At 43.4% G+C, this 24,700-nt stretch overlaps 1 protein-coding gene across 4 annotated transcripts in view; it reads left to right on the top strand.

Moving 5' to 3' along the window:
* LOC119653089 (inactive dipeptidyl peptidase 10) overlaps positions 1-24,700 on the top strand; it is a 179,980-nt gene that overhangs the window by 33,302 nt on the left and 121,978 nt on the right. For 3 of the 4 annotated variants that reach the window (XM_038057592.1, XM_038057589.1, XM_038057590.1), the window contains one exon: positions 17,944-18,360. The exons of the other annotated variant lie outside the window; for it this stretch is intronic. In XM_038057592.1, coding sequence (XP_037913520.1) covers positions 18,331-18,360 — 30 coding nt within the window. In that variant the 5' untranslated portion in view covers positions 17,944-18,330. The remainder of the gene's footprint in view (positions 1-17,943; positions 18,361-24,700) is intronic. 4 annotated transcript variants of the gene reach the window in all.

The following is a 24,700-nucleotide window of genomic DNA, read 5'->3' as shown; positions in this document are numbered from 1 at the left end:
TTGCGAAGTTTAAGATATTTGAGTGGCAACCTCTCCTCTCCTCCTTTCGTCGGTTTCGAAGCCAAGTTTGTCATGATTGTCTCTGTTCGGCTTGGTGCTGCCCCGCAGCTCGTGGCTTATCAGCATTAAGTGTGATGATAATGTCACCGAAGCACAGTTTCATCGAATACTGACACTGTGGGTGCCCTATACGTCACAATGGAGTCAAGAGGAGAGAAGAGAAGTAATCCTGCTAGTATCTATACATATTCCAGCTCATATATCCATAGTCAAATTCAAAACTAAATCGCACATGATTTAGTCACGATCCTTAAACTAATTTGATATCGGATATCTCCATTCACTTCAGTGGTTAGTGGAGCCATTTCTATTCTTTCCAAACAAAACACTTCGCCATGAATAGATAGTTTTCATATTCGGAATACAATAGAGCAACTTACACAAAGTGCAGCAACGAGGAAAATTACCCAGTCTATATAGCTCCCCAAGCTGTCTGTTCGTAATCTACAAAACATCCCTATATGTATGTCTATATATCATTCACTTACGAGTATACCAAAAGCATAAAGAGAAAGCCTTTCATGGAAGGGTTTTCGCTCCTACACCTCCACTTATCCAAGCTTTTGTCATTTTCGTCCTTGTGTCTGCCTAGGAAAAAGTTCACTCTTATCTGAATAGACACGAAATCCATGAATAGGATATTGTTCGCTTCGTTTTAAATATCAAATAGGAAGCCATGTTTGTGATATTTTCATATTGGCTCTCCGTTTATATGCAAACATATGTATTACAGCGTATTGTGTTCGTATCTTCTCCGGTTTCCATTTTCGGCAATTTGCTGATGATACAGGTACGATGAGGTAATGGGTAGGCGAGGTAATGGGGATCCAACATTCTGGATCCATTGAATGCTTTTCGAATAATACCCTTTTCTCGGTGAAGCGTGAAACCCTTCATGAACCTCATTCAGGTGTATGGTAAAAGTTTTTATGGAACATTATCTGAAAAGTAAGTATTTATGGTGAAAAGAAACCCTTCCTTGAAGCATTTGAGTAGATGGATAAGATGCATATTATCAACTGTAAATTGCTCGAATAAAATGAAGGCCCACTTGTATCATTCAATCAGCTCTCCTTGTTACTATGATATCACACACGAAGCAATTTAGTAACAATAATGCCTATCTGAAAGGGAGCTTTCTATAAACACGTACGTAAAGGAATAATTTACAAACGTCTTAAGGACGAACAAAATCCATACATTTGTGAAATACTAGGGAAATAACTTCTCATGCTCTCGCCAACACTCGACAATATACCCTCGTCCTGGGAATGCGTGCTGCGGAGCACAATCTATCATCATTAAATTTCAAGTAGCTAATCCTTCTTCGTACACAATAATGAAAGCTTCATATCATTTTTATTATTACTCAACTTTACACTCCTCCCCATCCCCCACAAGTCCTTTTTAAGGTTTTTTACTAACTTTCTGATCCGCCGGCACATTCAAGGATATCGACATAAATTTCACCAGAAGAAACTTCCCCGTTCATTCGTCAATAAGTTTGAACGCAACGCCTGACAATAACACCCCACGATAAAAGGATATTACTGTTGACGAAAAAGCGTTCCAATACACTTTTCGACTTGACGGGATCAAAATGCCAACATTATCCGCATACAAACCATGTCAAAAATTCGTCGTCTTCTATGCTCCAGCATATCCTTTTGTTGTTCCTCGCACAATGTATTCTAGAACGTGTACATCATGCACGAGTGAGAAGTTGTCTATGTGATGAGCTTATTTTTTGAAGGTACTAAGATAAATCACTTTTGAATGAAAAGGGTGCAAATGGATGTTTCCGCAACAAGGATTTTTTTTTGCGTAAACATTACATTTCATAATTTCAAGTTTTCCTGTAAAATTCAACTTTCCGCCCCGGTACACCTCAAGCTGTAGAAGGGCCCGACATACACTTAGCGGTCGATCAAAAAAAACCCTCGTAAAACATTCTACCTTAATAAGGTTTGCAGTTTCCTTTAAGTAGTTTTAGTGAAGGTGGGGTTGCGGAAAGTTTTTTCGATAAAAGGGTGCTTTGTTTCATTAATATAACGTTGGTAATTCCGTCGAATAGCCTTCAAAACACTATCTAAGTTGTGAGCCATCTCATCCCCTTTGATCATATTTTCTAAGCGCCTGTGATACACATTCAAGCCAGCCTTTGGGTCTCTGTAACTTCCACGCAGTTGTGCGGAGCTACTAACCCTCATGAGTGGGTACAAAATGACCTCTGTGAAGCAGTGTTGTGGAGATACTAGCTGTTCCGTAGAATTCTACCTCCCATCAAGCTTCCAAACATTTCCCTTTTTGCTGCTCTGGTCTTCTGGTCTTCCTTTTTTCTCTCTCTGCCTGTTTGTGGGATGTCATGCAGAATAGTACTACCTTCCACCATGGGATAAGACCCCGCGAAATGAATATTTGGAAGCACATATATTGATTCACCCTATTCTCATCATTATCAACGGCGAAACAAACGATATCCGGTCTAAGCCCTACTAACCCCATATATCCCGGTTTTGTACGGAGGTGCACCAATTCGATATTCCTAAAAGGTGTCAAGTGTCGCTAGCGATCCATCTGAGGCTGAGTCTGTCGCGTCTTCTTTTTCTATTCGTAACATAGATATATAAGCTTTCCAGGCTGGATCATCTTTACCTAAACGCATTAAGTAACCCGCCTGCCGCGGCCTATTGAACCTGATTTTAATCACAGTAGGACGACCCCGGCATCGCTTATAATTTCCGTCATTATATCGGCTATGGAATTGTCCATCCTCGTGCATATATATACGGTTACCATTTACGCCTTGGTGGGCTATAGTGCGTCAACCACGTCTACACGCTACCGCTCGCGATTTGCTGAAAAGCGCTTCAGCTGCCCCCTGGACTTGCCAAAACGCCCGCACTCTTCCTCTACTGATCTGCGCACAGTCCTCTTGGGGTGGACAGCTCGTCATCCATCTTGGGAAAGCGGGATGCACTGCATGGGGTGGTCAGCAGTGAAATTATGATCTCTCATCTCTGTGTGACTTACCCGCTGCCAATTTCCCCTGCCGATCACAAGGTGCATCAGTGGCAGGCCTGTGCACCGACCAAGTTCTTTGTTTGAGATATTATCCGACCAGCGTATTCACCCATGCGTGGAGCTTTCTAATGACAGTGGTCGTCATTTTAAATGGGCACTTACAAGGAACAGTCTCAGCTTGACCTTGGTGTTGAAAATAACATTTCCAGATTTTAGAGAACACCGCGAAAGCGAATCTAGCACCATCACATCTTCCGGACAAGACAGCAGGAAGAGAACGTCACTGATAACGAGAACAGGTAATGTCGGTGGGAAGATGTGACCCTTATGGACTCAGCTTTGCATCTTAAATTCCTTGGAGATATTACCTCCTACATTTTGGGCCATGCCGCTCTGGTGGTAGCTATCTGTTTCTACAGAATGCTCTTCCTACGTAGAACACACTAGATACACTAACTGTTCACACAGTTCGCCTTCTTGAAATTGGTGAAGAGCAGGTGAGGCGAGGATCCCGTGGGGAAATCAACCTACTCTCTGTCGATCAATTTTCGAGGTGTTCTCTAATACGCCCCAAGATTATTTTAGCTATATCATTGCGACGACAGGGAGGACGCAGATACCCTTATCAGATACCGATGGTTGTTAACCCCATTATTCACGGCATATTCTTTCTTCTCTTGGAAACTTTCTGCACTGAGGGTCACTGCGAACAATTTATATATTATTCCAAGCAATGGTGCATTTTTTTTATAAACGACAGTGATTTTAGCTTTAAGGGATAATGTGTGGGTGAGCTTCCATTGATATCTAAGAAAACCCCTTTTCACCCCTACATATACCTTTTTTTATGTGTGGAAGTGGAAATTTTCATAAACGCTGCTGCGCCAGGTTGCAGCATTGTATGGAATTCTCGCCCACTAGAACCACCCGCAACCGTGGGACCTCCGTGAAATATTATTTCGGGTGAAGGGATGGATGCCGTAATAACCGCAGTCAACTGAGATCCTGGAGATGAAGCATTAACAAATGATCTTCACAACACAAGGCCCAGCCGCAAGAAAAGTCGGAACGGCTGGTCTGACGATGAATGGAAGCTTGCTACGGAACGGAAGAATGCTGTATGCCGAGTAATGTTGCGAACTCGGTCGAGCGGAGAAGCGACTTCACAGACGGAAAAAGGAAGCCTGAGAGAAACAACAAGTCTGCGAACTAAAAAAGTACAGGCAGCAACCACACCAGGCGCGGAAGTTTTACCAACAAGCAACAGGATGAAACCTTATACACCTGCCGAGACAACGAGAGACAGAATGGGCATATTGGAGCGATGGGTTGAGTATTTTGATGAACTGCTCAACAACCAAAATATCGGCGAGTTGGAGGTCCCGCCAACTGAAGACGATAGATAAATACCGCCCCCACCAAGCATAGAAGAAAAAGTCCGTGCAATTCATCGGCGAAAAAACCGTAAGTCGCCAGGGGCCGATGGAATTACAACGGAATCGGTTAAATATGGAGGTGACCAATTATACCAAGCAGTTCATCAACTAATTCTCGAAGTATGCGACAGCGATTAAATGCCTGACGATTGGCAACGAGACATTATCTGTCTCATACATAAAAAGGGAGATATCATACAGTGCAGCAATTATAGGGGTATCATGCTGCTGAGTACCATCTATAAGATATTCTCCGCGATCTTGCTACGCCGGATCGCCCCATACGCCCAGGACATCATTGGCCCATACCAAAGAAGCTTCATACCAAGCAAATCAGTAACAGATCAGATTTTCTCTCTGCGGCAAGTGATGGAAAAACTGTTGGAATATAGACATCAATTGCACCATCTTTTCATCGACTTTAAAGCCGCCTATGACAGCATAGCCAGGGTGAAACTGTACACGGCCATGAGAGAATTCGGTATCCCGACGAAATTAATAAGACGGACTAGGCTGACTCTGACCAATGTGGGAGGCCAGATAAAAGCAGCAGGATCATTCTCAAGACCATTCGACATCAACAACGGTCTACGACAAGGGGATGCCCTATCATGCGTCCTCTTTAACCTGGCCCCCGAGAAAGTGATATATGATGCTGAGGTAAATGCAAGAGGTACGATCCTCTTTAAGTCCACCCAACTACTGGTCTATGCTGACGATATCGACATCATGGGAAGAACGACCCGAGACGTACAAACTGCCTTCATCCAGATCGTGCAGGCGGTGATTGGCGGGAGATCTTGGGCTGCACGAAATCTATGACCGATACCATGACCGTCAAGTTGTGGATAAAATCCGGCTCTATAGGTTACGGTGGGCGGGTCACTTAATCCGTATGGATGAGGATGATCCAGCCCGGAAAGTCTATAAGGTATATCTATGGTAGGAAAATAAGACGAGGCAGACTCTGTCTGAGATGGAGCGATGGCGTAGGTAAGGACGTCAGACACCTTTTAGGGATATCGAATTGGTGGACCTCGGCGCAAAACCGGGATGTCTAGAGTTCTTTATTAAGGCAGGCCTAGACCGGATACCGATGGTTGCGCCGTTGATGATGATGATGATGAAAAACCGAGTGTAGAGATGGCATAGGCCAGCTTCCATGGATTGTGAGACCTAACGAATGTTTGTGCCCACGTTGGGCACCATTTGTAATAATCATAGAGATTTGATTTTTCTCAACCATCTACCTTCATTAAATGTTCAGATAAATCAATGTTACTGAAAATTATCGAAACCTCTAAATTTTAGAAAATACTCGGATGAAGGAATCATACAAGGCGGGTCAAAGAACTGTGCTTGTGGTTACAGTCACTCACATAATAGCATAACCAACCCCTAGTGCCAGGGGTGCAAATAGGTCGACGCAGAGAAAAGGGAAAGGGAGAGTAGGAAGTTCTGTGTCCCCGTATGTGTTATAATCTGACTGTTTATTTCTTAAAAAAATATAAAAAGTAATCAATCATGCAGGGATTTCTGCTCAAGAAGTTTTGTTTAAGGTTAAAAAACTTTTTAAAATATCTACTCTTAACCTGAAATCGGTCATAACCCTTACATAAAAAAATGACGTGCTCCTTGGTTTCGCTAACCTTGCAAGTGCTGCATTTATCCAAATCTTGTTGCCAAACCCTTGTGGTTGGTCTGAAAACGATTCAGCAATTTTTCTTCAGAAGAAGCATGTGTACGTGGTGCTTCCGGTTTGAATATACGTAGTATTACGTGAATGTTGGAGAAAAATGGTCCTTTGACCCGTGATTTAGCCGGAAAATCATCCCCCCAGTCTCAATAGCAGTGTTCCTGAATTGCTTTAAGAATATCCCCAGAGCAGGGTTCGACCAATCAGTAGGACCAGACCCCAGTGCCTTACGCGCCTCAACATGGGCGAGTTCGTTTAGTGGGTACCCACATGGGCCGGGTACCATAGAATATTCAGTGACATAAAAAGGCTATCAGAAACAATGGCATGTATTTTACCCACTAGGGATAGCACACTTGGTTTGAGAAATTTGCAGGTATGAAGAGAGTCTATACTGATAGCAACTTTCTCCGCACCCATTGTGAAGGCCCCATTGGTGGCCTGAAGTTCAGCAGCCAAGACTGTACCCACTTTGAAAGATGATGAACGTGATATATGCGCAGCAGACTCATCTCTCATGAATGCAACGTCCAGCGCGAGGACAAGAACATCCCTTGATTTAAGGCCCTCCACAACTCTACCACATACAGCCGCTACATGAGCTCTGCCGCCGTCACCGAAGTCATCCGACAGGATAATCTGAAGCTTATTAGAGGTTGTGGGAATAAAGTTGGGAATTACAGTATCATCATCAAGGTTTTGCACCGCCAATTGATAGGTTTTAGCATTCCTTTCCATTAATTTGGCTGCCAGAAGAGGCCTTCTGAAAGAGAGTGGCGGCTTTTTGGCCAAAGCAAAGGCCTGGTGATATTGAGTTGAGTTTTTTTTTCAAAGTACTTTGGAGGGTTCATAGTGAAAGTTGTGCATATTCTATGATGGGCCTTACCAAAGATCTATAGAAATTAGTAGCCTTTCCGAGTGAGAGATCCCACGAAAACCCGGTTGAAAAATTAATTTATCTGGTAGCCATGAATGATTGAATTCAAGTGATGTCTTCCAAAGCACGTCCTCGTTATCTCCCTACCTAAAAAGGTGATGGATTTAATACTGTCCCGGGTTAGGGAGCTGTCAAGTCAAGATAGAGGAGGAAGGGAATTGTCAGTTCGAGGAACCCCTTGCTATCGGGTTCCTCCATCGATCGAGCTCAATCCTCTTCCTAACGAGAAGAACCCGAATCTAATGCGAAAAAAAGCCCTTCCTGCCTGTTTTTCTCAGCATCTCTCTCACAACGTTGTCTGGGGAGATCTCCCTTTGTTTGTATAAAGCTGCTGATGAATCCCATCTCGCCTTGCAGAAAAGAAAAAAAAATTGAGCGATGCGTCGTCTACTACTACATTGCAGAGCATACAGTCGAACTTGTTTCATGTCTTCTCAATCTTGTGCAGTTAAGATTGAAAACCTCCATGCTCACTTAGAAGTATGGGTATGGAAATAACCAATCTTCCCATGCTTTCGATGCGAAGTCTATCTGCCAAATGGCTCATTTTACCAAGAGAGGTCGCACGAACAACCACTTCTCTTGAGTCTTCTTCCTTTCGCTTGTAGATGTTTTATGTTCCTTGGTAAGTTTGGTAACGGGGATTACTCTCGCGATCGCTATTATATCCAGTTCTGAAACAGTGCGATGGGCAAACAATGCCCGCAAAGCTCACCGGCTCTACAGTTGGGCAAGGCGCTTACGATACATCTCTCTGCTACGGACATCAGCTCACACCTCCGCACCGTAGAGCAGAATGGGCTGCGTAGCACTTAGAATACGTCTAGTGGTAGAGATAGGGTCCCTAGCATCCATCATATAACAACTTAAGGTTGAGACTCCACTTGCAGTCCTATCCGCTGCGGCTTTGATTTCTTCGAGAAACTCATTTTCGAGGCAAGATACTTAGTCATTGGTTTTGACTGATTATAGAGTCGGTCGAAGTGTTCCATACAGTGTCAGAATTCTCTTTTTGGTTAAAATGACCTATTCGGTTTTGTCAAACCCAAAGCTAAAACCATGAACAATCGACTTACCTGTCGTATCAATATGTCAAGTCAGTTTTGCGCCTATTCTACAGTGCTTGCCGCAACAAGTACCGCAACATTATCTGCATAACCAACCAATCCCAGGAAGCATTCAACCCTAGGATGTACACCTGTACTGCTAGTGAACGGCCTTTTGGTCGTTTTTCATCGGCTTCGATGTTTAGGCCAATCTTAGTAACTGACAATTGCAACCCAATACGAATATGGATATCCTTATTTCAAATGTGATTATGACGTCTTACAACCCTGGTCCAATGCAACATGCGTTCAAAAATCTTCACGGTTTGAAACAGTAACCGGATCGGACCATAGGTTGGAAATTCTGCTCACTGAACCAAAATTGTAAGTCCTCCGGTCTTCGCTTTCTAGAGCTCAGCTTCCATGTCATCTGGTCCTGTTGTTTGTCTTGATTTCATTAGTTTGGTTGCTTCCTCGATTTAAGTGACGACATGTCGTGTAAGCATAATCCCAAGCTCCTCTTTGAACACGTATTGATTTGGAGACCATAATCAGAGCCCCACCGTGGCTAACAAAGTGGTACTGGTTTATACTGGGTACTGTCATGCTGCTACGAGGGCGGAGGTGAGTCAATTTCTGATGAGTTGTCCTTGCCTTAGAAGAAACCGTTATCCGTTTTCTTCTTTTATTTTTGAGTACTTGAGTATTAAACCCGAAAAGAAGGATCCGTGAACCACAAAGGTGGGAGCAAGTTGCTTCTCATTTGGTCCGGTCTGACATCAAATGGATGCGGACTTGAGATCCCTTAATCCTTAAACAAAAAATTTTAGGAGGGACATCAGACTGGAAGGTGAATTTCAAAGTGATCAAAGGTCTGATTAACTGCGTATAGCAAAAAATGTTAACCTTTTGTAGGGTGGGTCTGTTGAAACAGATGATATGCTGTAGTGACCAAAAGGCACCGTCTACCGGACTTAATATTTTCTTGGATTTTCTTGGATTCACAATTCAATTTGTTCTTGCAAAAGACAATTGACTGACAATTTAGGGGATTAAGAGTAGGTAAAGTAGCGATAAAGTTCGCCGAGTTTTGAGTTCAGAGAAGGATGACCGCATACAACATTCTTCTTGCAGGGGCAAACAATAAAATTATAGGCATATAGCGAGAAGGTGGGTGCCGAAAAGACTAAGTCCTGGTAGTTCAACGCAAGTGCCCGCCGTAGTTTTCTTACGATACCGATTGATTTGGAGACGGCAATCAGAGCTTACCTGTGGCTGGAGTAACGAGTACAGGCCAAGTTGTACAACGCAATTCCATGCTTGAATCCACAACGCGCTCCACCCAAGATGTAGGCACCACCATAACCCCCATGAAACTTTCACAAGAAGCAACCGCAATTAAATAAGCCGAGAACACAGCCCCCTGAAATTCTCTTGAGACATATGAACTCGAAGGGATGTACCGGCTCCCATGGTACTAGATAGCCTCTGAGGATTCGTGGCCAGAGTCCCTTCAGGACAAAGTTTTGTGGGATTTCAGCAGGGCTATTATATGATGAAGGTAGCTTTTGGTGAACTCTCTCAGTTAAGATATCCATCTACCATGAAGATGAAGATTAGCTTGCAAAGTCGCATCTTTGCATGTTTTTCAGCTGGTAGACCGAGTTCCTATTGCCTTACATGATTTTGGCGGAGGTTGACAGGGTTCAAATACGCCTGTAGTTATCGGGAGGGAAAGGATTTTCATTTTTCTTTGCGACGGGTGTGATTTAAGCACTTTGTCAACAAACAATGATTTATGGGACAGAAAAGGACTAACGGATCCGGGGCATTTCTCCTGGATGGCAGTTGAGATTTTGTGCAGCTCCGTTGATTTTTTGTTCTCGGTTAGTTTAAAATTTGCAACCTTTTAGGGTTGCGCGCGATTTCGAGCCTGGAGTTCTTGTTGGGAAGAGTAGGTAATCCAGTTTGACTGGTTGTTTGGGAGTATGATGGAGTCGATTTGAGGAAGGCGATTGATGCATTGACCTCGCCTTCAAAGTTGAGTTATGTGCTTTGAGAAAAAGATTCTCAACGGAGTGGAAATATTAGATATAACTGACAGGTCTGACAATTCCCTGTAGAACAGTTAAGTATGGAGATGGATGGTAAGTATTCTTTCGGGGATGAAAGTATGTTGTCTACCTTCGTCTTGTGTTTGTCTCGCTAGTGTGAGCACGATAGTGAAACTGAAGCACAGTGTGACTGTGTGGATGGCGTATACTCCACTAAGGAGTGAATAGGAAACACTACTGAAAGTATCGATACACAATGGTTTTGAGGTAGATGGACTTCAGAGCGTCTAGATCTAAGGGATTGAGTAATGAATCGGCGGTTGGGATTTTTAAAGTCGTTGTTGTTGTTGTTGCGAACATGAATGGGTAGATGGCTCGATCTGGGAATTGCATATCGAGAAAGATGTCATCGTTGCCACTGATGCTAGAGACGGTTTACGTCAGTGTTTATTTGCCCAGCAACAAAAGGAACCTGCCTATTTGTATAGTAGCTACCCGATGACTTCGTCGTAGCCTAATATCTTCAGAATTTGCAGCATTAAGTATGACAAGAACACGAGTGTTTTAAGAAGACCAATTTATTATCTCAAATTGATTACTGCCAATCAGAGAGTTCGAGCTTAATGTGGTGGTCTCACTGATTTGCTGTCAGATGATACTTTTACACGCTTGTTGACCGTCGAAATCTTTCTGTTTTACCTACTATGAATACTGTATTGAATTAAAATGATTCTTCTTTTTTCTGGGTCATATCCATCCAGTCAGCACAGAATTGTCATTTGAACCTTAATTCATCAATAGCGAACGCTAACTCGTGTATCGAACCATTGGAGATTTTTCTTCCAATTTGGGTCCACTTCATGAGAACTTGAAGCGTTGGATTTCCAAATTAATCTAAAAGAGACTATTGACCTCCCCACGGATTAGATGTCAAACTTCTTTCGAAATGAGCTATTTGCTAAGCATGAAGGATAATAGGCGTAACGTACAAATCAAGTCAAATTTTTCTTCTTAGGAGGAGGAATAAGCAGAAAATGGAAAATCCTACGAAACTGTTCAAGCGGGTATATCTTTTGAGCAAGTCAATCAAGCACAATAAAATCTAAGAGGTGTAGAAGATACAGATATTTTTTTCCAATGAATAAAGAAATTTTTATTTATTCATATTATTCCATCATGTTAGCAATTCTTTTCATTTTTCACTTGAAAAATCTTTTCACTGCATAAAAATCTCAAATTTACGACATCAATTATTTTAGCTTAATTTTGGATTCCCTGTTCCTCCAATCTAACGAAGAATACCGAATGAGTAATGTATTGCACGAAGCCAGAAGTTAGAGTGGAAAAAGAATCCATGCCAAGTTCCTTACGTTGCGAAAGGATTTCGGGAAATGTGAACTCAATTGGAAAAGATGATGACAACGTGCTCACTGAAATGCATAATTTATAATAATGAAAGAAAACGAAATGAAGCGAGAATATAGCTTAGGTGGCAGAATAATAATTTTCTACCTCATAAAATATTATATTCTTCCATTGAACATTGTTCCCGATGGGAAGATATTCAAATTGGTTTTATTATTTATAACGGAGATAAAAAGATTTCCGTGGGTATTTAAAATTATTACGATGTTGAGAGCTTTATTGCATATAAAAGGAGCATTATGATTTTATGGATATAGAATTGGCGATAACTAAAAAGTAGAACCTGCAAACTACCACTACTAAAGCGAAAGCTAAATGCCTCCTTCAACGTTTTAGAAAGGAGTTTGTCCTCGGCTTTATGGATCTGGCTTTTCAACTTTGCCTGTTGGCTATGCTTTTCATACTTTAGGCTTTTTTAGGATGTTATCCATCATCTTATCTGTGGTAGTATCCAATGTTGAGCGCCTTTCAGGTTTAATGTCTTGCATTCTGTCGATACAAAGCATTGTGACAAAGATCCTTCCTGGATTTGACGTTTAGTGAATTGCCATTAAATTTTTAGTTTTCAAGTTTGTTAGGCACAAACGCGAATTAGGAATTACGACCTCATAACCACCAAATTTGGTTTTCAGTAAAGTTTGAGGTTTGTTTGGTAAACCCTCTGTTAACAATATAAGGGAGAGGAATAACTGAAACGTGTCAGGTGGCAAATTATGGTAGAAAATATCCAACTTAATATCGCAGTGTCATGAGTCGATGTTCAAACAAATCCATCCATCAGAGTATTGGCTTTAGGTCTTTAGAACATTCCAGTTTAAAGCCGAAGGATTTAATCGGGGGTCATCTCAACCGGACTTTATAGAGAGCGTAGTTGAAGGCTTGCCGAGCTTCAACTGATGAAGTGCTTCCACTAGTCTGTATACGAATCGCTCCTCGTCACTGGTGTCAATAGAACAATCCCGATTGCGTTTACGAGGTCATTTCCGTTGAGTCGAACCAATCCCACCCTTTGTACCAGGTCAATATTTTATTAACCTCCTTGGTGGTGAGGAGGATATTAGGTACAAGTTATGACAGTCATGCTGACCGCCCAACAGCACTGTCTTTATCTCTTGCCTTGATTTTGCAAATTTTACTGGCGATATATTAGATATGTTGCCTCAAAACCTCCTCCTCTATGAACAACACGGCATTTGACGATATATATTATATATTATAAAAGCTGAAGCACCAATCATCGAGGGCACTATTTTTTCCTAAACTGGGTTTCGTATATCAGAAATAAATCGTAGCATGAACGTTTAAAAATAATATAACCGGAACTTTATGTTGGATCAGACCATTAACATTGTAATTTTCAATATTTTCTTTATTCATTTTTACCATATTTTACCTAACGTGGTGATTTTGAACCCCTTCCCCAGAAGAAGGCCATGGAAAAGTTTGTCTCTCTATAACCCCCATGACGATCGTCCCCTTCGAAAGTCATATCACCCCATTGTGGGGGGGGGGGGTTTATTTTAAATCGCACAAACAAACCTTCCTGGCCAATGAGCACCCCGGGGTGCGCGTACATCTCGTGAACCTTATCAGCCGTGGCGGACAAGACCTCCAGCGATCCCAAGCCCGCGTAGACTAAGATGGCGCAGGTGCTCTCCGAGAGTGATTTCAGCTAGAGGAACTTCAGCAGCTCTGAGCCAACCTTATCCCCAACCAACTGTCTCATTTTACGAAGCAACTGGTCGCTTAACGTCAGCTCATTCAATTGTTAGTTATTTACCTTTGCTTCCTCACTTACTGAAAGGCGCCGAATTAGCTGCTCCTTCAAGCGGACGTAAGAGCACTCCCCAAGCATCCTCGATTAGTACTTTTCTATGCTGGCCTTAGTTCTGTCACTTAATGGTGTGGATGGCGGGGGCTGGAAATTGGTGGACTGGTGATTGCCTTCACAGACCCATTCTTAGAACCTATCAAACAAAAAAGTCACGAGGCTGCCACTATATAGTGCCTAGGTGCAGGAATACCCTCAATACCGATCTCAGTTCAAATAAAATTGATAATTATATATTACCAAATTTTTGGTATTTGACCGGGAAATGTCAATCAAAATGTAGTGATACCATTCGACATTAAGATTGTAAGGGTTCCAATCTTTAAGGTTTAAGTAGTTGGCTTTATTGGATTAGGATGCGACTGGTGTACGAGCTTATGATTCCACTCACTTCAGTATCGACAATTTTGTGAAGTCACGTAGCCCGAAATGTAACATACCTTATCTGAAAATTAGGCAGATATCAGTGGCCGCTCCGAGGAGCCCAATTAGCTCTGTGGTGCCCGTTTTGATGCCATAAACTACTAAGACCGTGACCACTGTTAAGAGAGCAGGGAAGCAGAGTCCAGCCGGATCTTCAGAGCGTGTTAACCGTGTATTTTCCTTTGAGGTAGGCATGCTGGGACTTCGAAAAACACGTTCTCTCCATAACCGTCCTTAAGTGGATGGCCAAGACGCGCTCTAGGGTCTTCAGCACGAAACAAATGAGGCTGATTAGTCGAAAGTCCTTCGCTTTCGGTATGAAAACCACTCCTACGCATATACAGGACTGTGGTAAGAGATGCAGCTCGGGTAAATCTCAACAAGCCACGGCACAACCCTTTCCTGCTGCTTCTGTAGCATGAAGGGAATTATGCCATCTGGGCCTGGCGATTTATATGCGGAGAAGCTGTTTCTAGTCCAGTCGATCTTATCCTCGGTAATTACCGATTTGATAGTCTCGCACGGCTAGGGTGGCCGCAAACCCTACAAGTAAGGTTCTGACTCACAATCCTCCTCGCTCGCGAGAAAGTGGGTTTAAACCAGCAGCTCCAAGGTTTAATTAGAAGATTCCGTCCAGGAGCCTTCCTACATTTTAAGAAAGGATGGGCTCTTATTTTCCTTGGACAGAATACTGCTGAGCCTCGCGGATTCACTGGTACTTTCGATGTTCTGACAATAATTCAACCAAGACCGCTTCTTGGCGTTCTGATAACCGACTTGTACTTCTTCAGGCAGTTCTTGTATGGCTGCCAATATTTATGGCTGTGGCAGATGTTGAAGATTTCCTGGCTCAGCTTAATGAGGCTGGAAAGATATTCATTCCACCACGGTGGCAGCGCCTTTTTACTGTATTTGGTATGACACGAGACTTTAAAGGCGGTACCGAATGCCTTTTCCAGTGCCCCGATCTTTGACTCCAATTCGTCTGTCATGCCAATCTTGCCAATTTGCACACCGGAGAGTTTGTTCTTAATTACTTCACCAAACTTTCTCCAGTTGACCCTCTTGGGGTCTTTGAAGGGTTTGGAGACCACTGCGGCGAGATCTAGTCAGAAGAGAATCCAACTGTGATCTGAGAAGGATCTCTGACCCGACACTCTCCAGTTCTCCACCCTAAGAATCCCATTGTCGGTTATTAGGATGATATCAAGGACCTCCTCCCAACCGTCAAAGTTCTCCGAGCTGTGGAAATGGAAGGTTGGTGTACTGCCCCTGTTACACACCGGCAGGTTTGAAGTAATGTTAACATCAAAGAATGACTCACCTCTTTCGTTGATTTCGGAGCTGCCCCAAAGCGTATGCCTTGCATTCGTGTCGTCGGTTGGCCTTCTTTGTTGCTATAATGTTCAACAGATGCTGTAATTCTTCTGACTGAGCTGATCGGTCGTGAATCATGTAAGCCGAGGAAATATACACGTTCTTTGTCCCCCTCTCTGCTCCAGCTTGACCACGACTAGGTTGCTGGAACTCAGGTCTGGACACGGAAAAGCGTGCAGACTCTTTCTCGCAAGAATACATGCTCTTGGCAAATCCTGATCAGCGATTCCTGTGCTGTGGAATAAATTAAAATATTTGCTTTGGAGCCCTTTGATGCTGGAAGGCTCCTGTATTACTGCGACGTCGATGTCTTCCTCTAGGAGGAAGACAAGCAGATTAGCCGAGGCGCACTTGGAGTGCTGCAGATTTATCTGCGTTACCGTCACCATGATCTGCTTGCGTGGGGGTTTCGTCAGTTCCCGTCGGACCGTCGAACCTCATCTTCTCTAACACCTCATTGGCGGCGTCGATTGGATCTAGGTCGTTATCCGGTTTTGCAGAGCGGAACACTTTTACCTTTGCGTTCCTGACTCCGAACAGCACTTTATAATCGATCTTTTCCGTTTATACGAAGTAAAAAAGGTTGGCTGTTTGGCTGGAGTTCCTCCTCCCTGATAACAGCCCAGTCGTCCATGGGAATCCTGGGATTTTGAAGGCGCAAGGATTGAACGAGCTTGTCCTTATCCATGCGGATTTTCGGCAACCAGATGCGAGCGACCGGTCTCCTGGGAATCTCGTCGTAAGGAATGACATTGAGTTTTACGCTCTCCCAGGCGCTGATCTTAGCGACGCATGAACCGAGAAAGTCCCTTGAGAATTGGTTCTTGTAAGCTATAACGTGGAACCCACAGTACACCTGAGAGGAATCAAAATAGGGGATGAATCCCGTATGTTTGCCTTCGGTATCCAGGAGATAATCAGTGACCATCTCCGACAGTCTGGTCTCAATATTGGTCCGTAACTCCGGCACTAGTTTTCCGCTAACGGAATTACTATCCGCCAGCGCCACCTGTAAGTGGCTCCTGGCCACGTCGCTGAAGGGTTTTCGCAGTTCGTGAATCGTTGGCTGATGTTTCTGCGTACTTTTCTTCAGATTTTGCTTCGCGTACGTGCTCTTGCCCACTCTGCTCCGCTTGTGATCTTGCTCGGCCTCCTCTTGAGATCGATTGCGTTTCAGAGGGATGGGCTTCGACTTTTGCTCGTCTGCAAGGCGTTTGCTGTTGCATTCCTCAACAATCGCCTGGTATTAAGCGAAATATTTTTCATCCCGCTCGTCGATAGTCGCGGCTTCGTTATTGTTAGCAATCTTGCTGAGAATATGCGTGGCCTTCTGGTACTGGTTCTCGAGCAGGACACCAGTGGACCTTCGCTTCTTTGTTCGTTTCCAGCGACTGACGTTCTTGTCGGTTTTCACTGTTGAGGGATCCCCCGACGACGAGAGTTTCGGGTTAGGAGTACTATGTCTGGTATTCGAAAGACCTAGTTTGACGGCAGTGGATTCCAGGCTGGAAACCACTAATCCTTCTGCCGCTTCGCTTCGAGAGGTGCCAGTGGTTGGTTTCAGCACAGCGGTACTACGGCTGGCACCAGGGTAAGAGTCTTATTTGAATCTGTAGATGCCCAAGGTACTCAAAGTTCGCATGGTAAAGACCAAGCTACTCATTGGCCACGCAGCCCTCGACATATGCTGATCCACCTTGGCTTGGGGTCCTACTAGCACCTTTTGCAGTGGAGGGACGACGATCCCCGGGCTGTTGCTTCAGTCCATCTCCCCGCCTACTCCCACCTCGACCCTACACAACGTTGACTCGTCCGAAGACGGTGTCCAGCAGCCACCACGAGAAGGTCGTGTCAGGACTTGCCGAATTATACAACTTGAACCTGAATCATAATCAGACCAGGCCGCCCTGAATGTGGTAGCGATAACTTGTTCACTGTAAAGTGACAAATGTTGCTGATGACAAATGATAAAAAATGTTAAAGAATCGAAATCAAATATGGTCGCAATCAGCATACTTCTATGAAAACGGCTAAACCTTAATGCACCCTTGCTCCATTAAACTTAGATTTTTGTATTTTGTTTAGTTTATATATAATTATCCATCAGAATCAAGATCCAATTAAACAGGATTCCATATGTTTACATTGCTAGTTTCATTACTTCAATAATTTTCATCAACAACAACTAGAAAACTTAGAATAGATCTGTTAGTGCATAGTGACACTGCGTTTTAGTGAGTTGATGCTAGCGTTCTAAGTAGGGTGGTTGCATATGTTTTCTGGGAATGTTGAAATGTTTCATTTTCGCGTTCATAACTATAAAATTGTTACAAACTACCTTCAACTCCATTAAAATAGTTGTCTTACCTTTTAGTATTTTCATCCACTGTCACTCACCTTTCATTACTACCAACCATTCTGTAGTGTCTTAGATAAAATTTTCCCTATCTTTTCCAAGTATGTAGTACTTAGAATCTACTTAGCGTAAAGTGAACTGTTTCACCAACTTTTATGCAATCATTTCCTAATCTTCATCAACAGCCAATAACACGTCCTCACAAAAAGTAGCGAAAACGCACCTAAAGATTTCCAATAAAGTAGTGAATACTCAATAAATTACTTTACTATTTACAGGATTTACAAGTGAATTCGTTATTGCGATGGTGTTCCAGTGAAACATATCGAACTGTTGTTGATGTTGTTTGTTGTTGACATGTGATTTCACCACAATTCCCAGTGAAAATCAAACCGAACTTCACAAATATGTCAGTACATAATAAGAGCCTCTGAAAGGGTTTTCCATAGTCTGAGCAGTATTCGCGTATTGGTGAAAGTGGAAAAAGATAGTAACGCCTAAAACATACATCTAATCAACACAAACCAACATCAAACCACTCATTATCACTTTCACAATTATCAAGAGGAATTGCTCAATTTAATTGAAATCATTAATACGGAAAAGGTTCAGTTTGATTGCTATAATTCAGAAATAAAGCTCAATTTCCACGAAAATAACCAGAAATGACAGAAGCGGATAATTACGATGATGAGGTAAATTCGTTTTTTAATGATTTAATTTGGTTAGTTTTAGTTGGGTTTTGATGAGTTATTGTTACTTTTTGTATGTATCTAGTGTGCCATCTGTAGATTAAACACTTTCCACACAACTCATTGATATTTCATAAAAGCATCTAAAACAAATATTCAGCCTCCAATTAAAACAATTCCTTCAGAAATATCTTAAAATCAGAGTTCAAACAACCTTTAACTTTCCTCAACTGAGAAACAAACATTATTTGAATTGTTGGCATTCCCCGGAACCAACTTTCATTCCGACTCAACACATCTTCCTTGTGATTTATTCATATCTTAAAATTTGCGGCAATTTTGGCCAACACACTGAAAATTCTACATAAAATTCCCCTCGAGGACATTATCCTGAATAATTTTCAATGCGTACCGGTCTGAGGAAGTAGAAACAATTTCATCTATCCGTTAGGAATTTTCACCAGAGCAATTGGAGTTCTACGATACCAATCTCATTTTTCCAAAGATTTAATAAAGTTTTCCTTTTTCTTGAAATTAATTTTCTTTCATTCGAAATTCCATAGATTGAAATTGAAATGCTTTTCTGAAATAAATTTCCGCAAATTGAAAGATTTTTTTGTATCTTTTCGTATTAGAATGGATTCAGTAGACACTAATAGAGTAGAAATGGGTCACGTTTTTTATTTGGAGAGATATTAACACTATTAGGGATTTTTTCGGTGTGGTTTCTATTTTTGTATGTGATTTGTTTGAGTAAAGTAGTCTAGTTTTATTTTTTTAATTATAACTTCCTCAAAACCCCATAACAGAAAAGTCCTCACAATTTCTGTGAGGACTTACTCAAATGAAATATCTGTACTTCCACAAAAAGAAGGAAATGGATTATTCATTATATTTTACAGCAAGTAACTTCCTCAATTGAGCAATGCACGCAAATACCACCAGTGAAGAAACTCTTCCTTATTATTATTATTATTATTATTCTGTTAAGGGGAAGTCGCACAGCGTCCTTAAAGAACTATTGTGCTAAACACCTACTAATTATAGTATCTCAAGCGAGCCTAGATCCCTAGATTCCCTAGGGAATAGTTTAATCGACAGTGACCAGTAAGAATTCCCACTATGATTCGGAAGTTGAGGTTCTTCTTGGTGAGGTTTAAGCAATCCTTTGTGCGCTTGGATTCGTATCCCCCAATAAGCATCCTTGACTGGTCCATTCCTAGTAGACCCGCCCAGTATAGTTCCCTCAACTACTCCTCGCTGTCCGCTGCCTCATTGCCTTCCAACCCAACATGTCCTGGAACCCAGAGCTTCCAGTCCTGGTTGAACGAGATGAACGTATTCAGTCTCTAGATTTTTTATGGGTGGAGGTGGAAATCTTTAAAAGACGCTGCTGCGCCAGGTTGCAGCAGTGTGTGGGATTTTCACCCACTAAAATCACCCCCACTTCTCCACACAATCCTTGCGTAACCACCGTGAAGTATTACTCCGCGGAGAGGGCTCTGGTTTACATCAGCACAACTAAATCACGCGTCCGTGACGCTTTCCGAGCTCGTTCTAGTTCCTTCAGCTTCTCCAGTGTAATAGTTACAGTTCCGCTTATGGAACTCCAGTTTGCTGAAGACCTCAGCATCTCTTCCACGAAATTATAAGGTCCAATAACTGCGTTGAGAGTATCGTTTAACCTCCTTCTTTCATTCGCGAATCTTGGACAGTGGAACATAACATGCTTCGGGTCCTCCGAGGAATTGGCACATTCGGGACAGTCTGGAGATTCATCCAATCCGAGGCGATGCAAGTATAATTCCTGTATCCACCGTGTCCCGGACGGAACTGCGTTAGGTGGTAACTTACTTCTCTATGCTTGCGCTCGACCCGTCTCTCAATACACGGGATCAGTGTGTGGATACAGCGGTCCTTTCTGGAATTATCCCACCGTTGCTGCAATCTCCTGTACAGCTCCTTCCTAGTGTGTTTTAGGAAGCCCGCAGTCACTTCAGTTGGATTCACCCTCCTTCTCTGGTAGAGACAGTGTAACTCATTCTCCAGAAGATCCAAGGGAATCATTCCCGTGATAACACACACTGCCTCACCGTTCTATAGGCACTGCAAAGCGTGATTAGCCGGAATGCCGAGCTTACCCTTCTGTGGTTCGCTATGTTATCCAGTGCGCACGCCCAGACAAGAGCCATGTATAGCAGGACGGATTTCACCACCCATACAATAAGTAGCGGGTGACTAGATCTTGGCCCTCTAATATTTGGCATCATCCGTGCTAGAGATGAACTAGCCTTTGTTGCCTTTTCGCGCGCGTAGTCCAGGTGTCCCTTGAAGCTCAATTTGGCATCAATCATCACACCCACGTATTTAATGATCGATTTTAAATCGGCCTCGTGATTATCAACGCGGATTTTGACCGTGTTGTTTTCCCTACAATTTGTAATAAGGACCACCTCCGTCTTATCTTCCGCCAGGTCCAATTTCACCATTTGAAGCCATGCTTTGATAGCATGCATGATTTCACTTGCATACAGTTCCATGTCCTGGTGGTGTTTCGCAACTACTACCATTGCCAAATCGTTTGCAAAACCAATCAATGTTGCCTCCCTTGATACGCGAAGGCTGAGCACTCCGTCATACATTATGTTCCACAGCAGTGGACCCAGTACGGAACCTTGGGGAACACCAGCTATCAGCTGGTTTTTGGGGCTTCGGTAGCTCTCTCTTCCACTCAGCGGGAAATACTTCTTCAACCATGTATGATTCAAATGTACTTAAGAACTATGCGGGCCTGATTTTAGCAGCCAACTGTAGGGCTTTGTTCGGAATCCTATTCATTCCCGGAGCCTTATTGTCTCCAATTCGGCCACAAATATATTAGGTCCGATTTCTGCGATTATTTTAGACAAGAGACGCGGGTACGTTACTTGGGGTGATTTTTGTCCACGAATCTTGTTCATTGCAATCTTGAAAGCAGCGCCCCATGGGTTCGTATTTGCTTCAAGGCACAACTGCTTGTAGCAATTCCTCTTACTTTCCCGTATAGGCCCTCGAAGGTTACTTCGAAGATCGCGGTATTCTTTCTCCGACTGCTGATGTTCTGGCTTCCCTCTGCTCCGTTCTCAACAGCGCGATTTCTTGGTCACACTAGTAGTTTGGTTTCCTACTGTAATGGAATTTGCGCCGCGGATTTGTAGAGTCTCAGGCCTCTGTTATCCGTTGATAAAACTCATTCACTTTTTCCAGAGCCGTTCGCTTCGGGTCGTAACCTCCTTCTAAGGCCCCCAGGAATATCTCCTTTTTGAAAACTCCAGTTGACCACCCAGCTATCCTGGTTTTTCCGCTTTTGATGCTCACTCGGCTGCCGCCTCCCCAGTTCCTGATGTCGAGAAAGATGATCTGATGATCACTATGGGTATAATGCTCACTCACCCGCCAGACCAGGTATTGACCCCTGGTGTATGTAAGGATCTACAAGTCAACAAAGTTTTCTGACAGGTGTTTGCGACCTGTGTCTTCCAGATTAACATTTAGTCTAACGTAATTCCTAAATGTTTCTCGTTTCACTTCCATGTGACGTAGCCTTATGACTGCGGGAGGGTGGGGGGGATCAACTGAATCAATCTTTCGTTTCCTAGTGAATGCTACTATCGTAGTGATGGCTGGATTGATATGCGGTCCCACCTTCCTGCACCAGGCACTAGTAACCCTTAGTCCAGTTTGGATCCTCTCATATAGGGTATCCTCATATTTGCCCCTACAGATTAAAACAATGTCGTCGGCGTAACCGTGGACCTATATTCCAGTTTTTTTAAGGATTGCGGGATCCAAAGTTTGCATCCATTTGATATCGGACCGGACTAGCTTAGTCCCTCTTTTTTGGTCCACGGAACCCTCGCCTAAAACTGAGCTCCCAAACTTTAAAACTATTAGGCGATGACGGCTTTCAGCTTTCGGCTTTTACAGTTTCTTACCAGGAGAGAGGCAAATGCTCAGGATATGTTTAACTCTGGCAAAGTTTTGGTCCAAAGTATGGGCGGATTTAGGCTCAATATAATTCACAGGCATGTTGTGTTCTGCGAATTATATAAACCAGCATTTAACATCTGCCAGCCGCTTCGGTCACGTTGCTCCCAGGACAGAGTTGGGATAGTGACTGACGATTTACCTCTGTCCTGGCAAGAAACCATAAACCCGTACTGTTCTCGCCGCCATTTCGAGAATTCGTTTCCCTCTGGAGTCTTAGTGAGGCATGCCCCATTCAATTCAAACCCGGCCAGGATCCGTCCATCCGTGCCTAAGATAGCGACCTCCAAAGCATCGAGTCTGCGTCGAAAGTCTGACATCGTCTTATTCGGCATAAGATAGACACTGAAAAACGTTTGCACTCCGGTGAATATTGATTTGTATGATGCAAATCATGTTGACCGCCTCCTAGCTCTTTCCAGTTTTGTTCTGAAGACTGAACACCGCCTTGAACTCGCACTATGCGCAACGCACTTATCAGACGCGCCAGGGTCCTTGCATTGGAAGCAGCTTTCCTTTTCGTTGCAGGTGTTCGCTTTATGGCCTGACTGACCGCATTTGCGGCATGTTGCTCTCCTGTCAGGTCCCGCGCAGGTTGCAGACGTGCGCCTACAATCCAACCATCTGTAACATTTGGTTAGGGCGATTCGCGTCCTACACACTACCCAACCAATTCTGAACTTTCTCGCGGATTGCTAAACAGCTTCCACCACAGCTGGTTTTTTTGCCTCGGGAGTTCGCAGAAGTGATACCAATCCGGACATTAGTTACCGCCGGGCATTCGCGTTTTTCTACCTCGTTAGTTTCTGTGAGGCAGTTAAAGTTTCGGATTTCCAGAGAAAACGTGTGTTCCAGGCTGGAAACCAAAGCTTTCTCTACCAGAAGCCCCCGGACTACTACACAGAACGTAACTTTGTTTGTGGTCCTTAGGCCTAACTGGGCTCCACCACCCTTCATTTTACAAATGGAAGACATTTCGCAGATCACATGCGCTGCACAACTGCCATTCATTCGGCTTATATATATATTTGGTTAGTTTCGGCAGTTTCCACTGTGTCTCTTTCCGCAACTACAGCACTGCATGGTGCCATCTGGGTTCCCATCTCCGGTGCACAAGGAGTTGTCGACGGCTCGGGGACTTCCAGTGTGTCTCGGTGTGTATAGTTCATTAGCAGTTCCTTGCTTGGATAAAGGAAACTAATGGGGTGCCAAGTATTTGGAAATGCCGGGCATAGTACCTGACTGCAATTCCCCGTTTCCAACCATAGTTTTTCCTGCCCGCAGGCTATCAGCTTCTTCCTCGCCACAAGAGAGAAGGAATCAGTAACCGCGCGTCAGAAGTTAATGATGAATTATTATTCGCACAAAGACAAGAAGAGACAACCCTCAGGAGCTCGGCTAGCACAAACTTTCAGTCTCCAGCCGGCACGGTCCACATTCCAGAGATATAGTAGAGGTTCCCTTGCGAGACCTAAAGTGATCAGAGTCAGGGTAAGACGCTTCTCAGCGCCTAACCGCATCTCCCACGATACCAGAGTCTTCTTTTACTAAGTCCACCCATCAACCATAGACAATATTAAACACACTCAGAAGAATAATTCAGTTTCCATGGTATACTATTAAGGAAGAATGTCGGGCAGAGAAAATATCTCACGATGGTGTAATCCTCTCGATCGCGACACTCAGGTTACCAGTTGCCATCAGAGGTGGCCGAGCCGTTGGGGGTAAAGGGCATGGGAAATTTTTAAAAATGACAAGCGAGGAACGAAAGTCCTTCGTATCAATATTCCTATGGGAGGTACCACCTACGAACCCACTTGTCCTAGTGCCCGCAAAAACCGCGAAAGTAGGTGAAGTACTTCAAAGCATTGCCCATCTTAGATGTATTTTCCCACCCTTTCTAGTGTAGATTTTACCAGGGTTATCAGCTTACCCAAAGGCTCCGCGTCCTTGAACCCGATTTCTCTGAATATTTGTTGCTAGTGCAGCAGCACCCATATCCACATTCCCAACCAGTTTCACATACTTCCACGGAAGTTTTCTATACCTTTGGTTGGAAGGCTTCGCAGTGTCCAGTCTCCATTATTCACAAAACGAATATCAGAAAAGTCAATCCAGCCATAGAGATGGCAAGAAAATTGTGAGTGACAGGATTTAGCCTATAACCGCCGTCCCCCCCCTCTCGCTCATGCTCTGAAGTTTCCATCCAAAATGACTTTTTCCTTGATTTTCTGGAAAATTTAGACAACTACCAAGGATGAGCCGATCGTAATCAAGTTTTACTTTGTCGCTATACCGTAGGCACTAATTGTAAACA

This window comes from Hermetia illucens, chromosome 3 (genome assembly GCF_905115235.1).
Source record: "Hermetia illucens chromosome 3, iHerIll2.2.curated.20191125, whole genome shotgun sequence".
NCBI classification, from domain to species: Eukaryota; Metazoa; Arthropoda; class Insecta; order Diptera; family Stratiomyidae; genus Hermetia; species Hermetia illucens.
The sequence above is the reverse complement of the archived record's forward strand: the minus strand, read 5'-3'. Positions and strand labels throughout refer to the sequence as shown.